The sequence below is a fragment of the Oncorhynchus mykiss genome, chromosome 6 (assembly GCF_057628025.1).
Source record: "Oncorhynchus mykiss isolate SJ-2025 chromosome 6, ASM5762802v1, whole genome shotgun sequence".
Classification (NCBI taxonomy): domain Eukaryota; kingdom Metazoa; phylum Chordata; class Actinopteri; order Salmoniformes; family Salmonidae; genus Oncorhynchus; species Oncorhynchus mykiss.
The window spans coordinates 82,513,492-82,529,934 of NC_143027.1; the positions used below are offsets into that span (position 1 = coordinate 82,513,492).

The 16,443-nt window shown below is 41.3% G+C and overlaps 1 protein-coding gene across 4 annotated transcripts; it reads right to left on the reverse strand.

The window, feature by feature from the left end:
- Positions 1 to 44: 44 nt before the first annotated feature.
- Positions 45 to 14,618, reverse strand: LOC110526699 (hepatoma-derived growth factor-related protein 3). Of its 4 annotated transcripts, none has more exons than XM_090239370.1 (7): positions 14,473 to 14,618; positions 13,788 to 13,888; positions 12,422 to 12,498; positions 8,414 to 8,552; positions 7,760 to 7,924; positions 4,838 to 4,969; positions 45 to 4,212 (listed from the first exon to the last, which is right to left on the reverse strand). In XM_090239370.1, exons 2-7 carry the CDS (start codon positions 13,869 to 13,871, stop codon positions 4,186 to 4,188), a joined length of 624 nt encoding a protein of 207 aa, XP_090095496.1. In that variant the 5' UTR covers positions 13,872 to 13,888; positions 14,473 to 14,618; the 3' UTR covers positions 45 to 4,185. The 4 variants fall into 4 exon arrangements, with proteins under 4 accessions (XP_090095496.1, XP_090095498.1, XP_090095495.1 ...); XM_090239372.1 differs by having other exon boundaries at positions 4,838 to 4,966; positions 14,473 to 14,578; XM_090239369.1 differs by having other exon boundaries at positions 13,788 to 14,603.
- Between the last annotated feature and the right edge of the window lie 1,825 nt (positions 14,619 to 16,443).

The window sequence follows — 16,443 nt, forward strand, 5'->3', positions numbered from 1 at the left end:
TGAGATGTCCGTGTTATCCAAATAATAGGTGTTTTCAAACACAGTGCATTCCAATGAGTTTATTCTGTAAAAGTCTTGTTCATAAACAGCAACAGTTTACTTTAACCTACAAACCTTTCAAATGTAAAACATGTTCTAATTCCGAGCATTAACAAAGATTGAAAGGTTTAAATCAAAACATTAAAATGTATGAGTTTACATTTCACACAGTATTATAATCAACTATCATCAAAAAAATAAATAGAATATATTTTTCATAAAGACATAGGAAGGAGAGCAGGCTACTGGCATACCATTGATGGGAGTGTGTAACAGTAAGTTTGGAAGCTGAACCAAGGCAGAAAACACCATTTTCCAGCATGCCAGGCGCCAACTTTACACCAAACACTAAAGCTGCATTCATGACAAGTCGGAAACTCTGAAAATATGACTTGAAAACTCGGAGAAACGAGTTGTGTGCATTCACATGCCTTGAACTCGTTGAGAACGCTGATTTCGTTATCGAGGTCATTTCCTTAGTAGGTAATGTCACTTGTAAATAGTTGGAGGGCAGTTCAAATGTTGTTTTTTTAACTCGGAAGCTTGTATTTCTGAGTTTCCAACATGTCATAAATGCCTCAGGATGAAAATCAATATATCGTCTGAGAAAGGTGCTTGCAAACATGGTTGTGTTATGTCTTTTTTTCTCATTCACCGCACTGTGGAAGAAGTGTGAATGGAAAAACAGCAGGTATACTGAACAAATATATAAACGCAACATGCAACAATTTTAAAGATTTTACTGAGTTTATATAAACGCAACATGCAACAATTTCAAAGATTTTACTGAGTTACAGTTCATATAAGGAAATCAGTCAATGTAAATTAATTCATTAGGCCCTAATCTATTGATTTCACACAGTGGGCAGGGAAGCAGCCATGGGAGGGCATAGACCCACCCACTTGGGAGCCAGGCCCAGCCAATCAGAATGAGTTTTTCCCCACAAAAGCGTTTTTTTACAGACAGAAATACGCCTCAGTTTCATCAGCTGTCCGGGTGGTTGGTCTCACACGATCCCGCAGGTGAAGAAGCTGGATGTGGAGGTCCTGGGCTGGTGTGGTTACACGTGGTCTGCGGTTGTGAGGCTGGTTGGATGTACTGTCAAATTCTCTAAAATGACGTTGGAGGCGGCTTATGGTAGAGAAATGAACATTCAATTCTCTGGCAACAGCTCTGGTGGACATTCCTGCAGTCAGCATGCCAATTGCACGCTCACTCAAAACTTGCGACATCTGTGGCATTGTGTTGTGTGACAAAACTTTTATTGTCCCTAGCACAAGGAGCACCTGTGTAATGCTAATTTAATCAGCCTCTTGATATGCCACACCTGTCAGGTGGATGGACAATCTTGGCAATGGAGAAATGCTCACTAACAGTGACTTAAACAAATTTGTGCACCAAATTTGAGAGAAATAATGTTTTTGTGCGTATGAAACATTTCTGGGATCTTTTATTTCAGCTCATCATGAAACATTTTACATGTTGCGTTTACCTTTTTGTTCAGTATAATTGAAAACGTAAAAAAAATAACTAGGTAGTTGTGTACAACAGTTTAGCATGCCACTATAGAAAGCTTTTAAAATATACCATAACCGATTCTACTGACACAGGTTAAAACCAATTAATCACTTCCCATAGAAAGATGAAGGCAGCGTAGTGCACAAAAGTACAGTGCCATGCGAAAGTATTCGGCCCCCTTGAACTTTGCGACCTTTTGCCACATTTCAGGCTTCAAACATAAAGATATAAAACTGTATTTTTTTGTGAAGAATCAACAACAAGTGGGACACAATCATGAAGTGGAACGACATTTATTGGATATTTCAAACTTTTTTAACAAATCAAAAACTGAAAAATTGGGCGTGCAAAATTATTCAGCCCCTTTACTTTCAGTGCAGCAAACTCTCTCCAGAAGTTCAGTGAGGATCTCTGAATGATCCAATGTTGACCTAAATGACTAATGATGATAAATACAATCCACCTGTGTGTAATCAAGTCTCCGTATAAATGCACCTGCACTGTGATAGTCTCAGAGGTCCGTTAAAAGCGCAGAGAGCATCATGAAGAACAAGGAACACACCAGGCAGGTCCGAGATACTGTTGTGAAGAAGTTTAAAGCCGGATTTGGATACAAAAAGATTTCCCAAGCTTTAAACATCCCAAGGAGCACTGTGCAAGCGATAATATTGAAATGGAAGGAGTATCAGACCACTGCAAATCTACCAAGACCTGGCCGTCCCTCTAAACTTTCAGCTCATACAAGGAGAAGACTGATCAGAGATGCAGCCAAGAGAACCATGATCACTCTGGATGAACTGCAGAGATCTACAGCTGAGGTGGGAGACTCTGTCCATAGGACAACAATCAGTCGTATATTGCACAAATCTGGCCTTTATGGAAGAGTGGCAAGAAGAAAGCCATTTCTTAAAGATATCCATAAAAAGTGTTGTTTAAAGTTTGCCACAAGCCACCTGGGAGACACACCAAACATGTGGAAGAAGGTGCTCTGGTCAGATGAAACCAAAATGGAACTTTTTGGCAACAATGCAAAACGTTATGTTTGGCGTAAAAGCAACACAGCTGAACACACCATCCCCACTGTCAAACATGGTGGTGGCAGCATCATGGTTTGGGCCTGCTTTTCTTCAGCAGGGACAGGGAATATGGTTAAAATTGATGGGAAGATGGATGGAGCCAAATACAGGACCATTCTGGAAGAAAACCTGATGGAGTCTGCAAAAGACCTGAGACTGGGATGGAGATTTGTCTTCCAACAAGACAATGATCCAAAACATAAAGCAAAATCTACAATGGAATGGTTCAAAAATAAACATATCCAGGTGTTAGAATGGCCAAGTCAAAGTCCAGACCTGAATCCAATCGAGAATCTGTGGAAAGAACTGAAAACTGCTGTTCACAAATGCTCTCCATCCAACCTCACTGAGCTCGAGTTGTTTTGCAAGGAGGAATGGGAAAAAATGTCAGTCTCTCGATGTGCAAAACTGATAGAGACATACCCCAAGCGACTTACAGCTGTAATCGCAGCAAAAGGTGGCGCCACAAAGTATTAACTTAAGGGGGCTGAATAATTTTGCACGCCCAATTTTTCAGTTTTTGATTTGTTAAAAAAGTTTGAAATATCCAATAAATGTCATTCCACTTCATGATTGTGTCCCACTTGTTGTTGATTCTTCACAAAAAAATACAGTTTTATATCTTTATGTTTGAAGCCTGAAATGTGGCAAAAGGTCGCAAAGTTCAAGGGGGCCGAATACTTTCGCAAGGCACTGTAGATAGAGAGTTAGAGAGTCGGTTTGTGCACAACACTTCCTACATTTATCTGTCTTTTCCCATTCATCTTTTGCGGTTACATAAAAGAGCAACATACAGTGCTGAGTGATATGGATATGTTATACAGTCAGTTTAACACACATTTCAAATTTCCAGTAACTTTCCCCAAATTCTCAGGTTTCACATGAATTCCAGTCTTATGATCACTGGATTTCCTGCTTATTCCCTCCTGATTGCAGGATTATTCCAACCGGGATTTCTGGAAAACTGGACAGTTTTGAAAATGTACTGGAATTTTGCAACCCTAAGCTAGTCCCTCCCCTTAAACCATTGTTTTATAAAAGCAAATCCAAGATACAACTAGTATGATCAGAACACTGCAATACCCAACATATATCAATCATCATAGACCACAAGGGAGTATATTATACTGTATATTCATAGAAGTTTTATCAAACATAGCTAACATGTTTACCTATATGAATCATTGATGGAATCAGATAGTGGAGGCTAAGGGTCAATATAAATATCGATTGATGCTTATTTTACACTGTTTAGATATGAAATGTGGTGTTCTGATTTTGAAAGAGATGGGGACACAAGTGTGTGTGTATGTTGTTTTGAAGCTAGTTACCTTGGCTCTAGTCAAGCCTGGGCGTCTACTGGCTGAAGCAGAGTTGTACAGATTTAGTGATATACTGCAGTAGATGTGTGTTATTTTCTACATAGAGATGGATGTGAATGACCCATTACAGGTAGTGCTAGAGGTGGTGATTATGGGAGTTTGACCATTCCAATATCACGTGACAGCAACAATGAATACCTTCCCTTCCCTCGGCAGGTGTCCACAGCACCTAATGTTCTTCTCTCAGCAACTGGTTCTGGAACAGAGGCATACAAATATTCTAATTGAAAAATATCCTATTAAACAATTAGAGTACACATCAGAAACATAAGTATCTGACAGTGACACAGGACACAATGAAGTGATATAATAATGCTGTTTGAATGATACAAGAGAATCAGAACAGTTATTTTGCTACCATGCCCCCTGGTGTCAGTATTCCTGCATTGAATGAACAATATCTGCAACATTTTCATCTCCATTTTAATCTTTGCTAAATCAAATAAATTAGTAATCAAGTGTTGATCTTGCAACACTATCACTTTGCGGTTCCAAGGAAGGAATAAACATACCTGTGACTGAAATGTGTCAGCAATGTCTTGTCAACTAGGGTCAATGTCACCCCAAGCATACAAACAGATCTGGGATCAGGCTACATCCACCATGGTTGGGGTCAATTCAAATTGAAGACAGTCAATTCAAGAAGTAGACTGAAATTCTGACTTAATTGTTGTAAAAATGTTATATTTTCAATAAACTGAAAAGGAGAACCTATTTATTTTAAATAAATAAAACATTATTTTAAATTAAAATCCTTTCCTGATTTAACTGACTTTAATTAGAATTGTCCCCAACCCTGACATCCCCCCTGGGCGGCCCACCTTGCTGTCGGCAGTGTTCTGAATGATGCCGTTATCGGGGTCTCCCCCCTCCGATCCGCTCTTCTGATCCTCCTCTTTCCCGTCCTCCAGATCCTCCTCTCCAGACGAGATCCTGGACAGCTTGGATGACTTCTGGGGACAACACACACAGATCAGCACTATTTGTTTATTCAGTGAATGCAAAAAAATGTGGTGCATTGTTTTCTCCAACCCACAGGCCATAGGGGGCTTGCTTTTATGCCCCATCGCTGGAGGTTGGCGAGCCATGGGCCGTGGCCAGTTCTGAACCTATTGAGGACCACTCCTTCCTGAGGACGTTGAAACCAGGAAGTTGTTGTGTGCAGGTAGTGATGAGGTGCTTATTTGTCAGAACAGCACTCATGCAACACTAAATGGACGTGCTTTGCTAGTGGATAGCTAGAGTCCATAATACTGTATCAATAAGTATTTCATACAATTTCACAAATATGATTTGCTGTCTTGCAATATGTGGGAAACATAGAGTCTCATTGAACAATAAAGTAAGTACTTAATGAAGTTTAATGAATGCATTCATTGTCAACAGTGTGTGCAACTGGTGAACTGAAGTCAGGTGCAGGAGAGCAGAGATGAGTGAACAGGCACACTTTATTTGGCAGAAGGAAAACAGTCGGACGCAACTGTGTAACGACATTCCCGCCAAAGGCAAAAGCAAATAGCGCACTTGTCACACAAATATTGAACAGCATACAATACCACGGGTTCCAAACAAGACCCGGCGAAAAACCAGCATGAAGCGTCACACATGACACGTAACGAACAATTACACACACAGACATGGGGGGAACAGAGGAAAATATACACGTAGAGTGATGAGGGGATGTAAAACAGGTGTGTGAAAAAACAAGACAAAACAAATGGAAAATGAAAGGTGGAGGGGCGATGGCTAGAGGACCGGTGACGTCGACCGCCGAGCGCCGCCCGAACAAGGAGAGGAGCCGACTTCGGCAGGAGTCGTGACATCCATTATTCTTTGAACTGGACGATTTTTTAAATAATTTCTGGACACCAAATGTTCTGTAGGTATCTGAAAAAGTGAGCATGGCTAATGATGTTTCAACCAATCAGATCTGCTCCCTGTTAGAATGGCATAATGTATTAACATCCCTGTTAGAGTATCATAATGTATTAACATCCCTGTTAGAGTATCATAATGTATTAACATCCCTGTTAGAGTATCATAATGTATTAACATAACATCCCCGTTAGAGTATCATAATGTATTAACATCCCTGTCAGAGTATCATAATGTATTAACATAACATCCCCGTTAGAGTATCATAATGTATTAACATCCCTGTCAGAGTATCATAATGTATTAACATAACATCTGCTCTGCATAGCTCAGTTCAACTCTGTGTGTGATGCTGATTTGTTTAACTTTCACTACAACACACTACACGTATAAAGAACACAGGTCAAATGTTATGTGCACTTAAACAAAACACTGAGAAACAAAACAGCTGTATTTGCACTGAGAAACAAAACAGCTGTATTTGCACTGAGAAACAAAACAGCTGTATTTGCACTGAGAAACAAAACAGCTGTATTTGCACTGAGAAACAAAACAGCTGTATTTGCACTGAGAAACAAAACAGCTGTATTTGCACTGAGAAACAAAACAGCTGTATTTGCACTGAGAAACAAAACAGCTGTATTTGCACTGAGAAACAAAACAGCTGTATTCGCACTGAGAAACAAAACAGCTGTATTTGCACTGAGAAACAAAACAGCTGTATTTGCACTGAGAAACAAAACAGCTGTATTTGCACTGAGAAACAAAACAGCTGTATTCGCACTGAGAAACAAAACAGCAAAAGCATAGCCAGCACTTTGAAGAACAAAAGCAATAAAATGTTCATCTGTGTAATGCAAGCACGAGTTAAACTTCCAATTTGAGAGGCTGAGGTCGGTCTTCTGGAATGCTACATTCCATCGAATAGATGTGCGTAATAGAGCCCAGTTGCTAGGCAACAGTGGTTGCTAAGCGAGGACGGGGTGGAGAGGGCTGTGGGTGACTTTTTTCAACCCAGGCCTCAATGGACACCACAGTAACATTACCTACAACCACCCTGCCTCTGTATGGGCCCATAGGCTTTGTGTTGTCCTGATGAAGGAAATACCATTCAAATGGAACTATCAGCGTTTCTCAACCCTCCGAGTTCACTTCATAATCATTATTTTTCAAGATATGCTGACGACTTGCAATGTAATGTATCAGTAGGCTTAGGATAGCTACCCCCCCTCCCATTGCTCCCCTGAACATACGCACCTGCACTCTGACCTTTTACCTTTAACCTATAGGTTAGCTATAGCTCCGGAGAGACTAGAGATAGATCTCAATAGTCTCACGTGGCTTCCTCTCATCTTATCGTTTGTTTCATTTAGCTGACATTGCTAAACAAGTGAAGACAGATACCTGGTTGGAAGGCATCCGTCATATTGCTTTCACCTTGTCCGGTCAGTGCAGATGAAGGAGAGGAGACAAGGAGAGGAGGCAAGGAGAGGAAGCAAGGAGAGGAAGCCCCTTGAAAGTTTTTAGATGCACTTTAGAGATGCCCCTGAAATGACCCTGTTGTCAACCATCTCATACAAAAAAATAAAAAAACACGCCCAAGACCATCGTGACATTTATGTTAAGCCAGTGTTCTTCAACCCTGTTCCTGGGTTCCCACAGACTGGCAGACTTTTATATAGCCCAGCACTAACACAACTGACCAAACAAATCATCTATCAAGTCTTTGAACCAGGTGCGTTAATGCTGGGTTGGAACAAACATCTGCACACCCTGTGGGTCTCCAGGACTATGGTTGAGTTCTACAGGTTTACAGTGTGATAGAGTGTAATAACAGGTCTGATAACTAGTTTGTGATGACCTGGTACCTTAGAGGAGGCCGTCCTTTTCCGTTTGAACCCGGACCTGTCTTCCTTCAGTTTGCCTTTGTCATCTTCCACCTCCTCTATGGAATCTCTCTCCTCTCCTTCACTGCTTCCGTCTGCCACGTCTCCTTCTCCCTCCGTCTTGGAAAAGCTCTGCTGCTGGATGGCCTGAGAACATAGGACAGAGTACAGTAGAATATAGTACAACTTTATTGTACACACAGAGTAGGAAATATACCTTTGGCTTCATAGTGACACGAGAAAAATCTACAAAACAGTACAGTGAGCAGACACTATTCACTGATGTGCTATTGAGATCAACTGAGAAAATATTGAGAGGAAAACAAATAAAATAGAAGTCTCTTCTATAAGGAACTCTCCAGGAGAGGACTGCACCAAGGTGAAGCAGCAGCCCATAATATGTAGACACTGGACTATGACAAGAAGTTATGAGACATCAGCAACTAAGATACAACTCTCGTGTGTGTGTGTGTGTGTGTGTCCTTGTTTCTGATGGCTTAGAAGTTATTAGTTATGAGTTGGGCTTATAAGTTATAACTGCTATTCAGAATGCACTGTCCACATATCTGGATGACTTTTGTATACTTCTGTATGTGCCGGCCAATCCATAAAAATGGACCGAGAAGCACGACGGACCTGATAGCCGGTGAATTTGACCCCTGCGTTGTTCTCGATCTCCCACAGACCCTCGTTGAAACCTTTCCTCTTGTTGGACTTGCCAAACTTGTCCTTGTACTCCTTGTATGGTAGGAGATCCCTGGGGCCCAGGAAGGCACTGTGGTGGGACAGAGATGGTGAGCAGTAATACCAACCTGACCAGAACCAAACCACTAACATTAATCTGTCATCACAAAAATGTAACTTACACTGAGTGTACAAAACATTAAGAACACCTTCCTAATATTGAGTTGCACCCCCCTTTCCCCTCAGGGCAGCCTATATTCGTCGGGGCATGGACTCTACAAGGTGTTGAAAGCGTTCCACAGGGATGCTGGCCCTTGTTGACTCCAATGTTTCCCACAGTTGTGTCAAGTTGTCTGGATGTCCTTTGGGTGGTGGACCATTGTTGATACACACGGGAAACTGCTGAGCATGAAAAACCCTGAAGCATTGCAGTTCTTGACACAAAGCGGTGCGCCTGGCACCTACTACCATACCCTCTTCAAAGGCACTTCAATCTTTTGTCTTGTCCAATCACCCTCTGAATGTTACACATACATAATCCATGTCTCAATTGTCTCAAGACTTAAAAATCCTTCTTTATCCTGTCTCCTCCCCTTCATCTACACTGATTTGAAGTGGATTTAACAAGTGACATCAATAAGGGATCATATCTTTCACCTGGATTCACCTGGTCAGTCTATGTCATGGAAAGAGCAGGTGTTCTTAATGTTTTGTACACTCAGTATATGTACTACAAAGACTCTGTCATGTAACTGATATACTCAAGTTGTGCTACTGTTTTGTGAAGTGAGCGTTCATGTTTATAACTAGAGTGTGTGTGCGAACAATAAATATATTCACCATAAAGTACCCAAGTTAAGATATTTAAGCAATGAGGCACAAGGGAGTGTAATATATGGCCAATTTACCACGGCTAAGGGCTGTTCTTATGTACGACACAACACGGAGTGCCTGGGCACAGCCCTTAACCGTGGTATATTGGCCATATACCTCAAACCCCTGAGATGCCTTATTGCTATTATAAACTGTTTACCAATGTAATTAGAGCAGTAAAAATAAATATGTTGCCATACCCGTGATATACGGTCTGATATACCACGGCAGTCAATCATCATTCAGGGCTCAAACCTTCCAGTTTATAATAGGCCTATATTATCTGCTGATCACTATAATACATTGTTATAACGGGCTCTGAGTGGCGTAATGGTCTAAGGCACTGAATCGCAGTGCTAGCTGTGCCACTAGGGATTCTGGGTCCGATTCCAGGCTCTGTCGCAGCAGGCCGCGACCAGGAGACCCATGGGGCGGCGCACAATTGGCCCAATTGGGGAGGGTTTGGCCGGCAGGGATGCCCTTGTCCCATCGCGCACTAGCGACTCCTGTGGCGGGCCGAGCACAGTGCACGCTGACACGGTCGCCAGGTGCACTGTGTTTTCTCCGACACATTGGTGCGGCTGTGGGCATTGGTTGGGTTGTGTTTTGGAGGACGCACGGCTCTCGACCTCTCCCGAGTCTGTACGGGAGTTGCAGCGATGAGACAAGACCGTAACTACCAATTAGGTACCATGAAGAGAAAGGGGAGAGAAAGGGGTAAAAGTACTAAATAAAAAAATAAATACAGTGCTATAACTGTGTAACACCATAGGCCTCAGTGTAATAACATAGGCCTCAGTGTAATAACATAGGCCTCAGTGTAATAACATAGGCCTCAGTGTAATAACATAGGCCTCAGTGTAATAACATAGGCCTCAGTGTAATAACATAGGCCTCAGTGTAATAACATAGGCCTCAGTGAAATAACATAGGCCTCAGTGTAATAACATAGGCCTCAGTGTAATAACATAGGCCTCAGTGTAATAACATAGGCCTCAGTGTAACACCATAGGCCTCAGTGTAACACCATAGGCCTCAGTGTAACACCATAGGCCTCAGTGTAATAACATAGGACTCAGTGTATTAACATAGGCCTCAGTGTAATAACATAGGCCTCAGTGTATTAACATAGGCCTCAGTGTATTAACATAGGCCTCAGTGTATTAACATAGGCCTCAGTGTATTAACATAGGCCTCAGTGTAATAACATAGGCCTCAGTGTATTAACATAGGCCTCAGTTTAATAAGATAGGCCTCAGTGTATTAACATAGGCCTCAGTGTATTAACATAGGCCTCAGTGTAATATCATAGGCCTCAGTGTATTAACATAGGCCTCAGTGTAACACCATAGGCCTCAGTGTAATAACATAGGCCTCAGTGTAATAAGATAGGCCTCAGTGTAATATCATAGAACTCAGTGTATTAACATAGGCCTCAGTGTAATAAGATAGGCCTCAGTGTAATATCATAGAACTCAGTGTAATAAGATAGGCCTCAGTGTAATAACATAGGCCTCAGTGTATTAACATAGGCCTCAGTGTATTAACATAGGCCTCAGTGTATTAACATAGGCCTCAGTGTATTAACATAGGCCTCAGTGTAACACCATAGGCCTCAGTGTAATAACATAGGCCTCAGTGTATTAACATAGGCCTCAGTCTATTAACATAGGCCTCAGTGTATTAACATAGGCCTCAGTGTATTATCATAGGCCTCAGTGTATTAACATAGGCCTCAGTGTATTAACATAGGCCTCAGTGTAATAAAAATAGGCCTCAGTGTATTAACATAGGCCTCAGTGTAATAACATAGGCCTCAGTGTATTAACATAGGCCTCAGTGTATTAACATAGGCCTCAGTGTAATATCATAGGCCTCAGTGTATTAACATAGGCCTCAGTGTAACACCATAGGCCTCAGTGTAATAACATAGGCCTCAGTGTAATAAGATAGGCCTCAGTGTAATATCATAGAACTCAGTGTATTAACATAGGCCTCAGTGTAATAAGATAGGCCTCAGTGTAATATCATAGAACTCAGTGTAATAAGATAGGCCTCAGTGTATTAACATAGGCCTCAGTGTAACACCATAGGCCTCAGTGTAATAACATAGGCCTCAGTGTAATAACATAGGCCTCAGTGTAATATCATAGGCCTCAGTGTATTAACATAGGCCTCAGTGTAATATCATAGGCCTCAGTGTAACACCATAGGCCTTAGTGTAATAACACAGGCCTCAGTGTATTAACATAGGCCACAGTGTAATAACATAGGCCTCAGTGTAATAACATAGGCCTCAGTGTATTAACATAGGCCACAGTGTAATAACATAGGCCACAGTGTAATAACATAGGCCTCAGTGTAATATCATAGGCCTCAGTGTAACACCATAGGCCTTAGTGTAATAACACAGGCCTCAGTGTATTAACATAGGCCACAGTGTAATAACATAGGCCTCAGTGTATTAACATAGGCCACAGTGTAATAACATAGGCCTCAGTGTAATATCATAGGCCTCAGTGTAACACCATAGGCCTTAGTGTAATAACACAGGCCTCAGCGTATGAACATAGGCCACAGTGTAATAACATAGGCCTCAGTGTAATAACATAGGCCTCAGTGTAATAACATAGGCCACAGTGTAACACCATAGGCCTCAGTGTAATAACATAGGCCACAGTGTAATAACACAGGCCTCAGTGTAATAACATAGGTCTCAGTGTAATAACATAGGCCTCAGTGTATTAACATAGGCCACAGTGTAATAACATAGGCCTCAGTGTAATAACATAGGCCTCAGTGTATTAACATAGGCCACAGTGTAATAACATAGGTCTCAGTGTAATAACATAGGCCTCAGTGTAATAACATAGGCCACAGTGTAACACCATAGGCCTCAGTGTATTAACATAGGCCACAGGAGATGCTTTTGGTAATAAGCTTATCAACAAAAAAGTTGTAAAGGTGTGCATGTGTCCCAAATATTCACTATGTAGTGCACTACTTACCCCATTGGGCTCTGGTCAAAGGTAGTGCACTATATAGGGAATAGGGTGCCATTTGGGACATAATAGTGTGTTGGCTTACGTTTCATGTGTGCCGAAGAAAAATATGGGATATTTATTAGCAGGTGGCTTGACAGCTCCCTCTGGAAGTTCATCAATCTAATGGGGGTAGAGAGAGAGAGAGAGAGAGAGAGAGAGAGAGAGAGAGAGAGAGAGAGAGAGGGTGATGTAGAGAGTGAGAGAGAAAGATGTAGAGAGAGAGAGAGTGATGTAGAGAGAGAGAGAGTGATGTAGAGAGAGAGTGATGTAGAGAGTGTGTGAGAGAGAGAGAGAGAGAGAGAGAGAGTGATGTAGAGAGAGAGAGTGAGAGTGATGTAGAGAGTGAGAGAGTGACGTAGAGAGAGAGAGAGTGATGTAGAGAGAGAGAGAGTGATGTAGAGAGAGAGAGAGATGTAGAGAGTGAGAGAGTGATGTAGAGAGAGAGAGAAAGTGATGTAGGGAGTGAGAGAGAGTGATGTAGAGTGAGAGAGAGTGATGTAGAGAGAGAGAGTGAGAGAGTGATGTAGAGAGTGAGAGAGAGAGAGATGTAGAGAGTGTGAGAGAGTGATGTAGAGAGAGAGAGTGATGTAGAGAGAGAGAGAGAGAGAGAGAGAGAGAGAGAGAGAGAGAGAGACTGTTATTACACTCATGTCAGATGTATCTGTTCATGGGATCTCAGGAATGAACCCATAATACAAACTGCAACAGTGTATGTGAACTGCATTAACACACTTTAATATGTCAGTATGCAGTAGTGTCATATCTCCAATGCTGTGTGTTGTCTACATATTCCAAACAACAGAAATAAGAGTGTAAAGTGTCAGTATCTTCAAACAATGTTGCAGATGCTAGAACACTTGAGGCCAACAGTGTAATCAGAACGCTTACAATGTAACATTGTTGTTGGAAAGGGCTCACGTCACCTGGTTACCTCAGGTCAAGTCTGACTGACTATAAAGGCTAGCTCTAGTAGGCTATACCAAATCGCTGCTACAGTAGCTAATTACTCTATAGGTCGATACAATTACAACCGCTTTGCATTCAAGTGAATTTGTGGAATGTGGGAAATGAAAAGTAAAAACGTAAGGAAGAGACGGATTCAAAAACAGACGTAGTAGCACACCATTCAATAGCGCCCTCATTTCCTGACTGGGAAACACAGGGAAAATGTAAAGAATGGTAAACATAAGAATGACTGGTTATTGTGGTTTGCAGCGTATCAAAATAGCGATCCGCAATAGCTGAATATGTGATGAAGGTAGGTAGGTAGGTTCACTGTGAACTAAGCTGCGAAAGACAAACACGCATGGTGAAGAAGGAGCCCATCGCATATATCCCAAAGCATCGGCGGTATTGTCTCAGGCAACCCCGCCTCCCTGCTTTTCAGCTCGGCTGCATCACCTACTCACCCTCGCTGGCCAGTGTGGGTATCCCTTCATCTTCGCAAAAACCAAATCTCCTGCCTTGTACTCCCGCGGCCGTGGACGAGCCATAATGACTGTGTGCCAGCCTACTCCAATTTGAGATGAAAATAAATGAAGGTGTTTTAGTTCGGCCCTCAACAGAGATGGGGATTATCGACCATCAATGTTTTGATAGCAAGACCGCAGTTTACACGTAAATAAATAATTAAAGCAAAGGATAAGGCCTGGAAACGGTGCCTCATGCACGAAAATGTGTAGATCAGCGCAAGAATACAGGTACAAAACCTAAATCCCAACGTCGAGAAGCTGTCACTGTAGTCCTTAGAGAGTGTTAATAATAATAATAATTTAAAAAAACGTCCTCAATAGTGGATGTATTAATTTAAAAAGGACAGCGGCATGGAGAACATGGACTCTCACCAAAATTAGGCTACTCCTCAAATAGAGACAGAAAATATGGGTAATTCCTAGACTACATAACCAATTTCTTGCCTGTCCTTGCAGAGGCACAATTTAAAATGCAGTATTGTTTTCAATTACAGCCTACATTTTGAGTAGCCTGCAGGCTACTTAAATATGCTAAATAAATTATGGCAGAAAATAGGTCTGCCAGTGCCATAGTTGTCAAACTAACCCTAGTACTGCCAAAGTATATGCAGCAATATACTACCTTGTGCAAAGAACACCGCGATTAAAGAGTCTGTAGGGAACTTTTGCTTCTGGGGGAGCCCAGATTATCTCATTGGATAGAAAGGGGCACACCTTCCCATGTACATGAGCATAAACTACAGTATATAGAGTGCCACAGCATGAGTCATAATACCCATAAAACCTAGCGGTCAAACAGGGAAATGGCTCCAACATTTTTCCCACCATTTCTTTTTCCCTTGGGGGTATTTAGAAACACTTAAAATAAAGGCTGTGTAAATCTCTAGTACAAGGTGACTTTTATCAATATATTTGCCTGTATTTACCCACCCAAAATGAAATGCTAATTAGCTGCTAATGTGGCTATCATAAAGAACTACAAATGCCATGATAATCTGGACAAGACTGCCGAATCAAGGTAAAGGTACGAATCTCTGGATTAACTATCTAATGTTAGATAAGTGTAGTAATGAATAATTTAGCTACATTTCTTTAAATGGACAATTATTTGAACTGTCTTGTGCAAGTTTTAAATTGACACAATACCTGTTAGCAAAGGTGTCAGCTCGAGATGATGTGCAGGAGTTTGCAGGGATTTGTAATCTTGCATGATGTCTACTTTGATGCTAATTAGCATGTTCAAATCTGAGAGGAAATAGAGCCGAATAAATATATTGCAAAAAGTCACCTTGTCCGAGAGAGATTTACATGGATATCAAAATGTCACGCCTGGGTAAACCTACACAAAACACAACCCTTATTGTAAGTGTTTCTAACATCCCCTATGCAAAAAATGAATGGTGGAAAAACGATTGGATCCATTTCCCTGTTTGACCGCTATGCTTTATGGGTATTATGACATCTCCACTGTGGGGCTCTACTGTTAGCATAAATATTCAGATTTTATGAGTTAATGAACCATGCAGACAATACTAAAGCCAAAATTGAAGGTTCACATTTAGCCAGCAACTTCTGTATAGCCTATTTTAACAGATATTGATTGCATTTATCTGATTCAGGGGCCTGTTTTTATTTGTTTTATTCCAGATTAATATGATCCTGTGTTTAGGCTGGGTTTTTGGTTAAAGCATATGTTGTGCTTCGGATTTAGGCCTATTCTGAATGGTTTAAGTGTTATAAAGAAAAGGGTTCATATGTAGAGTTTACAATGAACTATAACATATGTCCACATATGTTGTGTTTAATGGGGAAGGGACATGTACATCTAGCCATATAAAGATTAAGAGAGGAAGTCACACTCATCGAAAGATGTTCACTACAATCCAAGGTCACATAAATTCATGTTCAAACTCAAGAGGAAAATCTGAATCATGTGCATATATGTTTCAACCAGCAGATGGTAGTAAAACCTAAGCAATGCCAGAGAACCAAACCCTCATGGACAGCCAGGGCAGTTTCCAGGAGTGTTTCAGTTCGATTCAACATTTACTACGTTGCGTGACGGTTTGTACTGAACGACACGTTTCCCCAAATCGTTGGTCAACTTTCTTGAACAGACGTTGAGGTATATTTAATCAGTTTGGTGAGTGTATCGGAGTGTGGCTGGAAACAATGAGTGACGTATGACTATTTAAAGGGCAGCGGTGCATTTTGAACCCACAACCCAACCACTCCAGTTTTTTAACTGGCCATACAGAACAGTAACGTTTCCGTTTAATTGAACGTTGCACTCCGTTTTTTTGTACTGAATGCCGCCCAAATGATAACGGCGCGGTTCCAGGACACAGACTAAGCACAGTCAAAGATTGTCTATTATATTGACAAGATAGTTGATTGACCATTCTAACAATGGAAATACATATCCTCAAATATGGTAGGCATGTAGGCAGGAGGCGAGATCTGGTGGGACCATTCTAGCCAATGAGAGGGCAGATACGTGATACAGTCAATAGAGATAGAGGAAACTGAGCTGCACTTCCTAACCTCCTGCCCAATGAATGACCATATTAGAGACACATATTTCTCTCAGATT

Bases quoted from the DNA above. Each gene is read 5' to 3' on its own strand.
- LOC110526699 (XM_090239370.1), bottom strand. From the start codon at position 13,871: ATGGCTCGTCCACGGCCGCGGGAGTACAAGGCAGGAGATTTGGTTTTT. The intron at 7,925-8,413 runs GTCCGTCGTGCT...CTATGTTCTCAG, and splicing joins TCAAATTCACCGGCTATCAG to GCCATCCAGCAGCAGAGCTT. The intron at 4,213-4,837 runs GTGGGCCGCCCA...CCTCTGTTCCAG, and splicing joins AGAACACTGCCGACAGCAAG to AACCAGTTGCTGAGAGAAGA.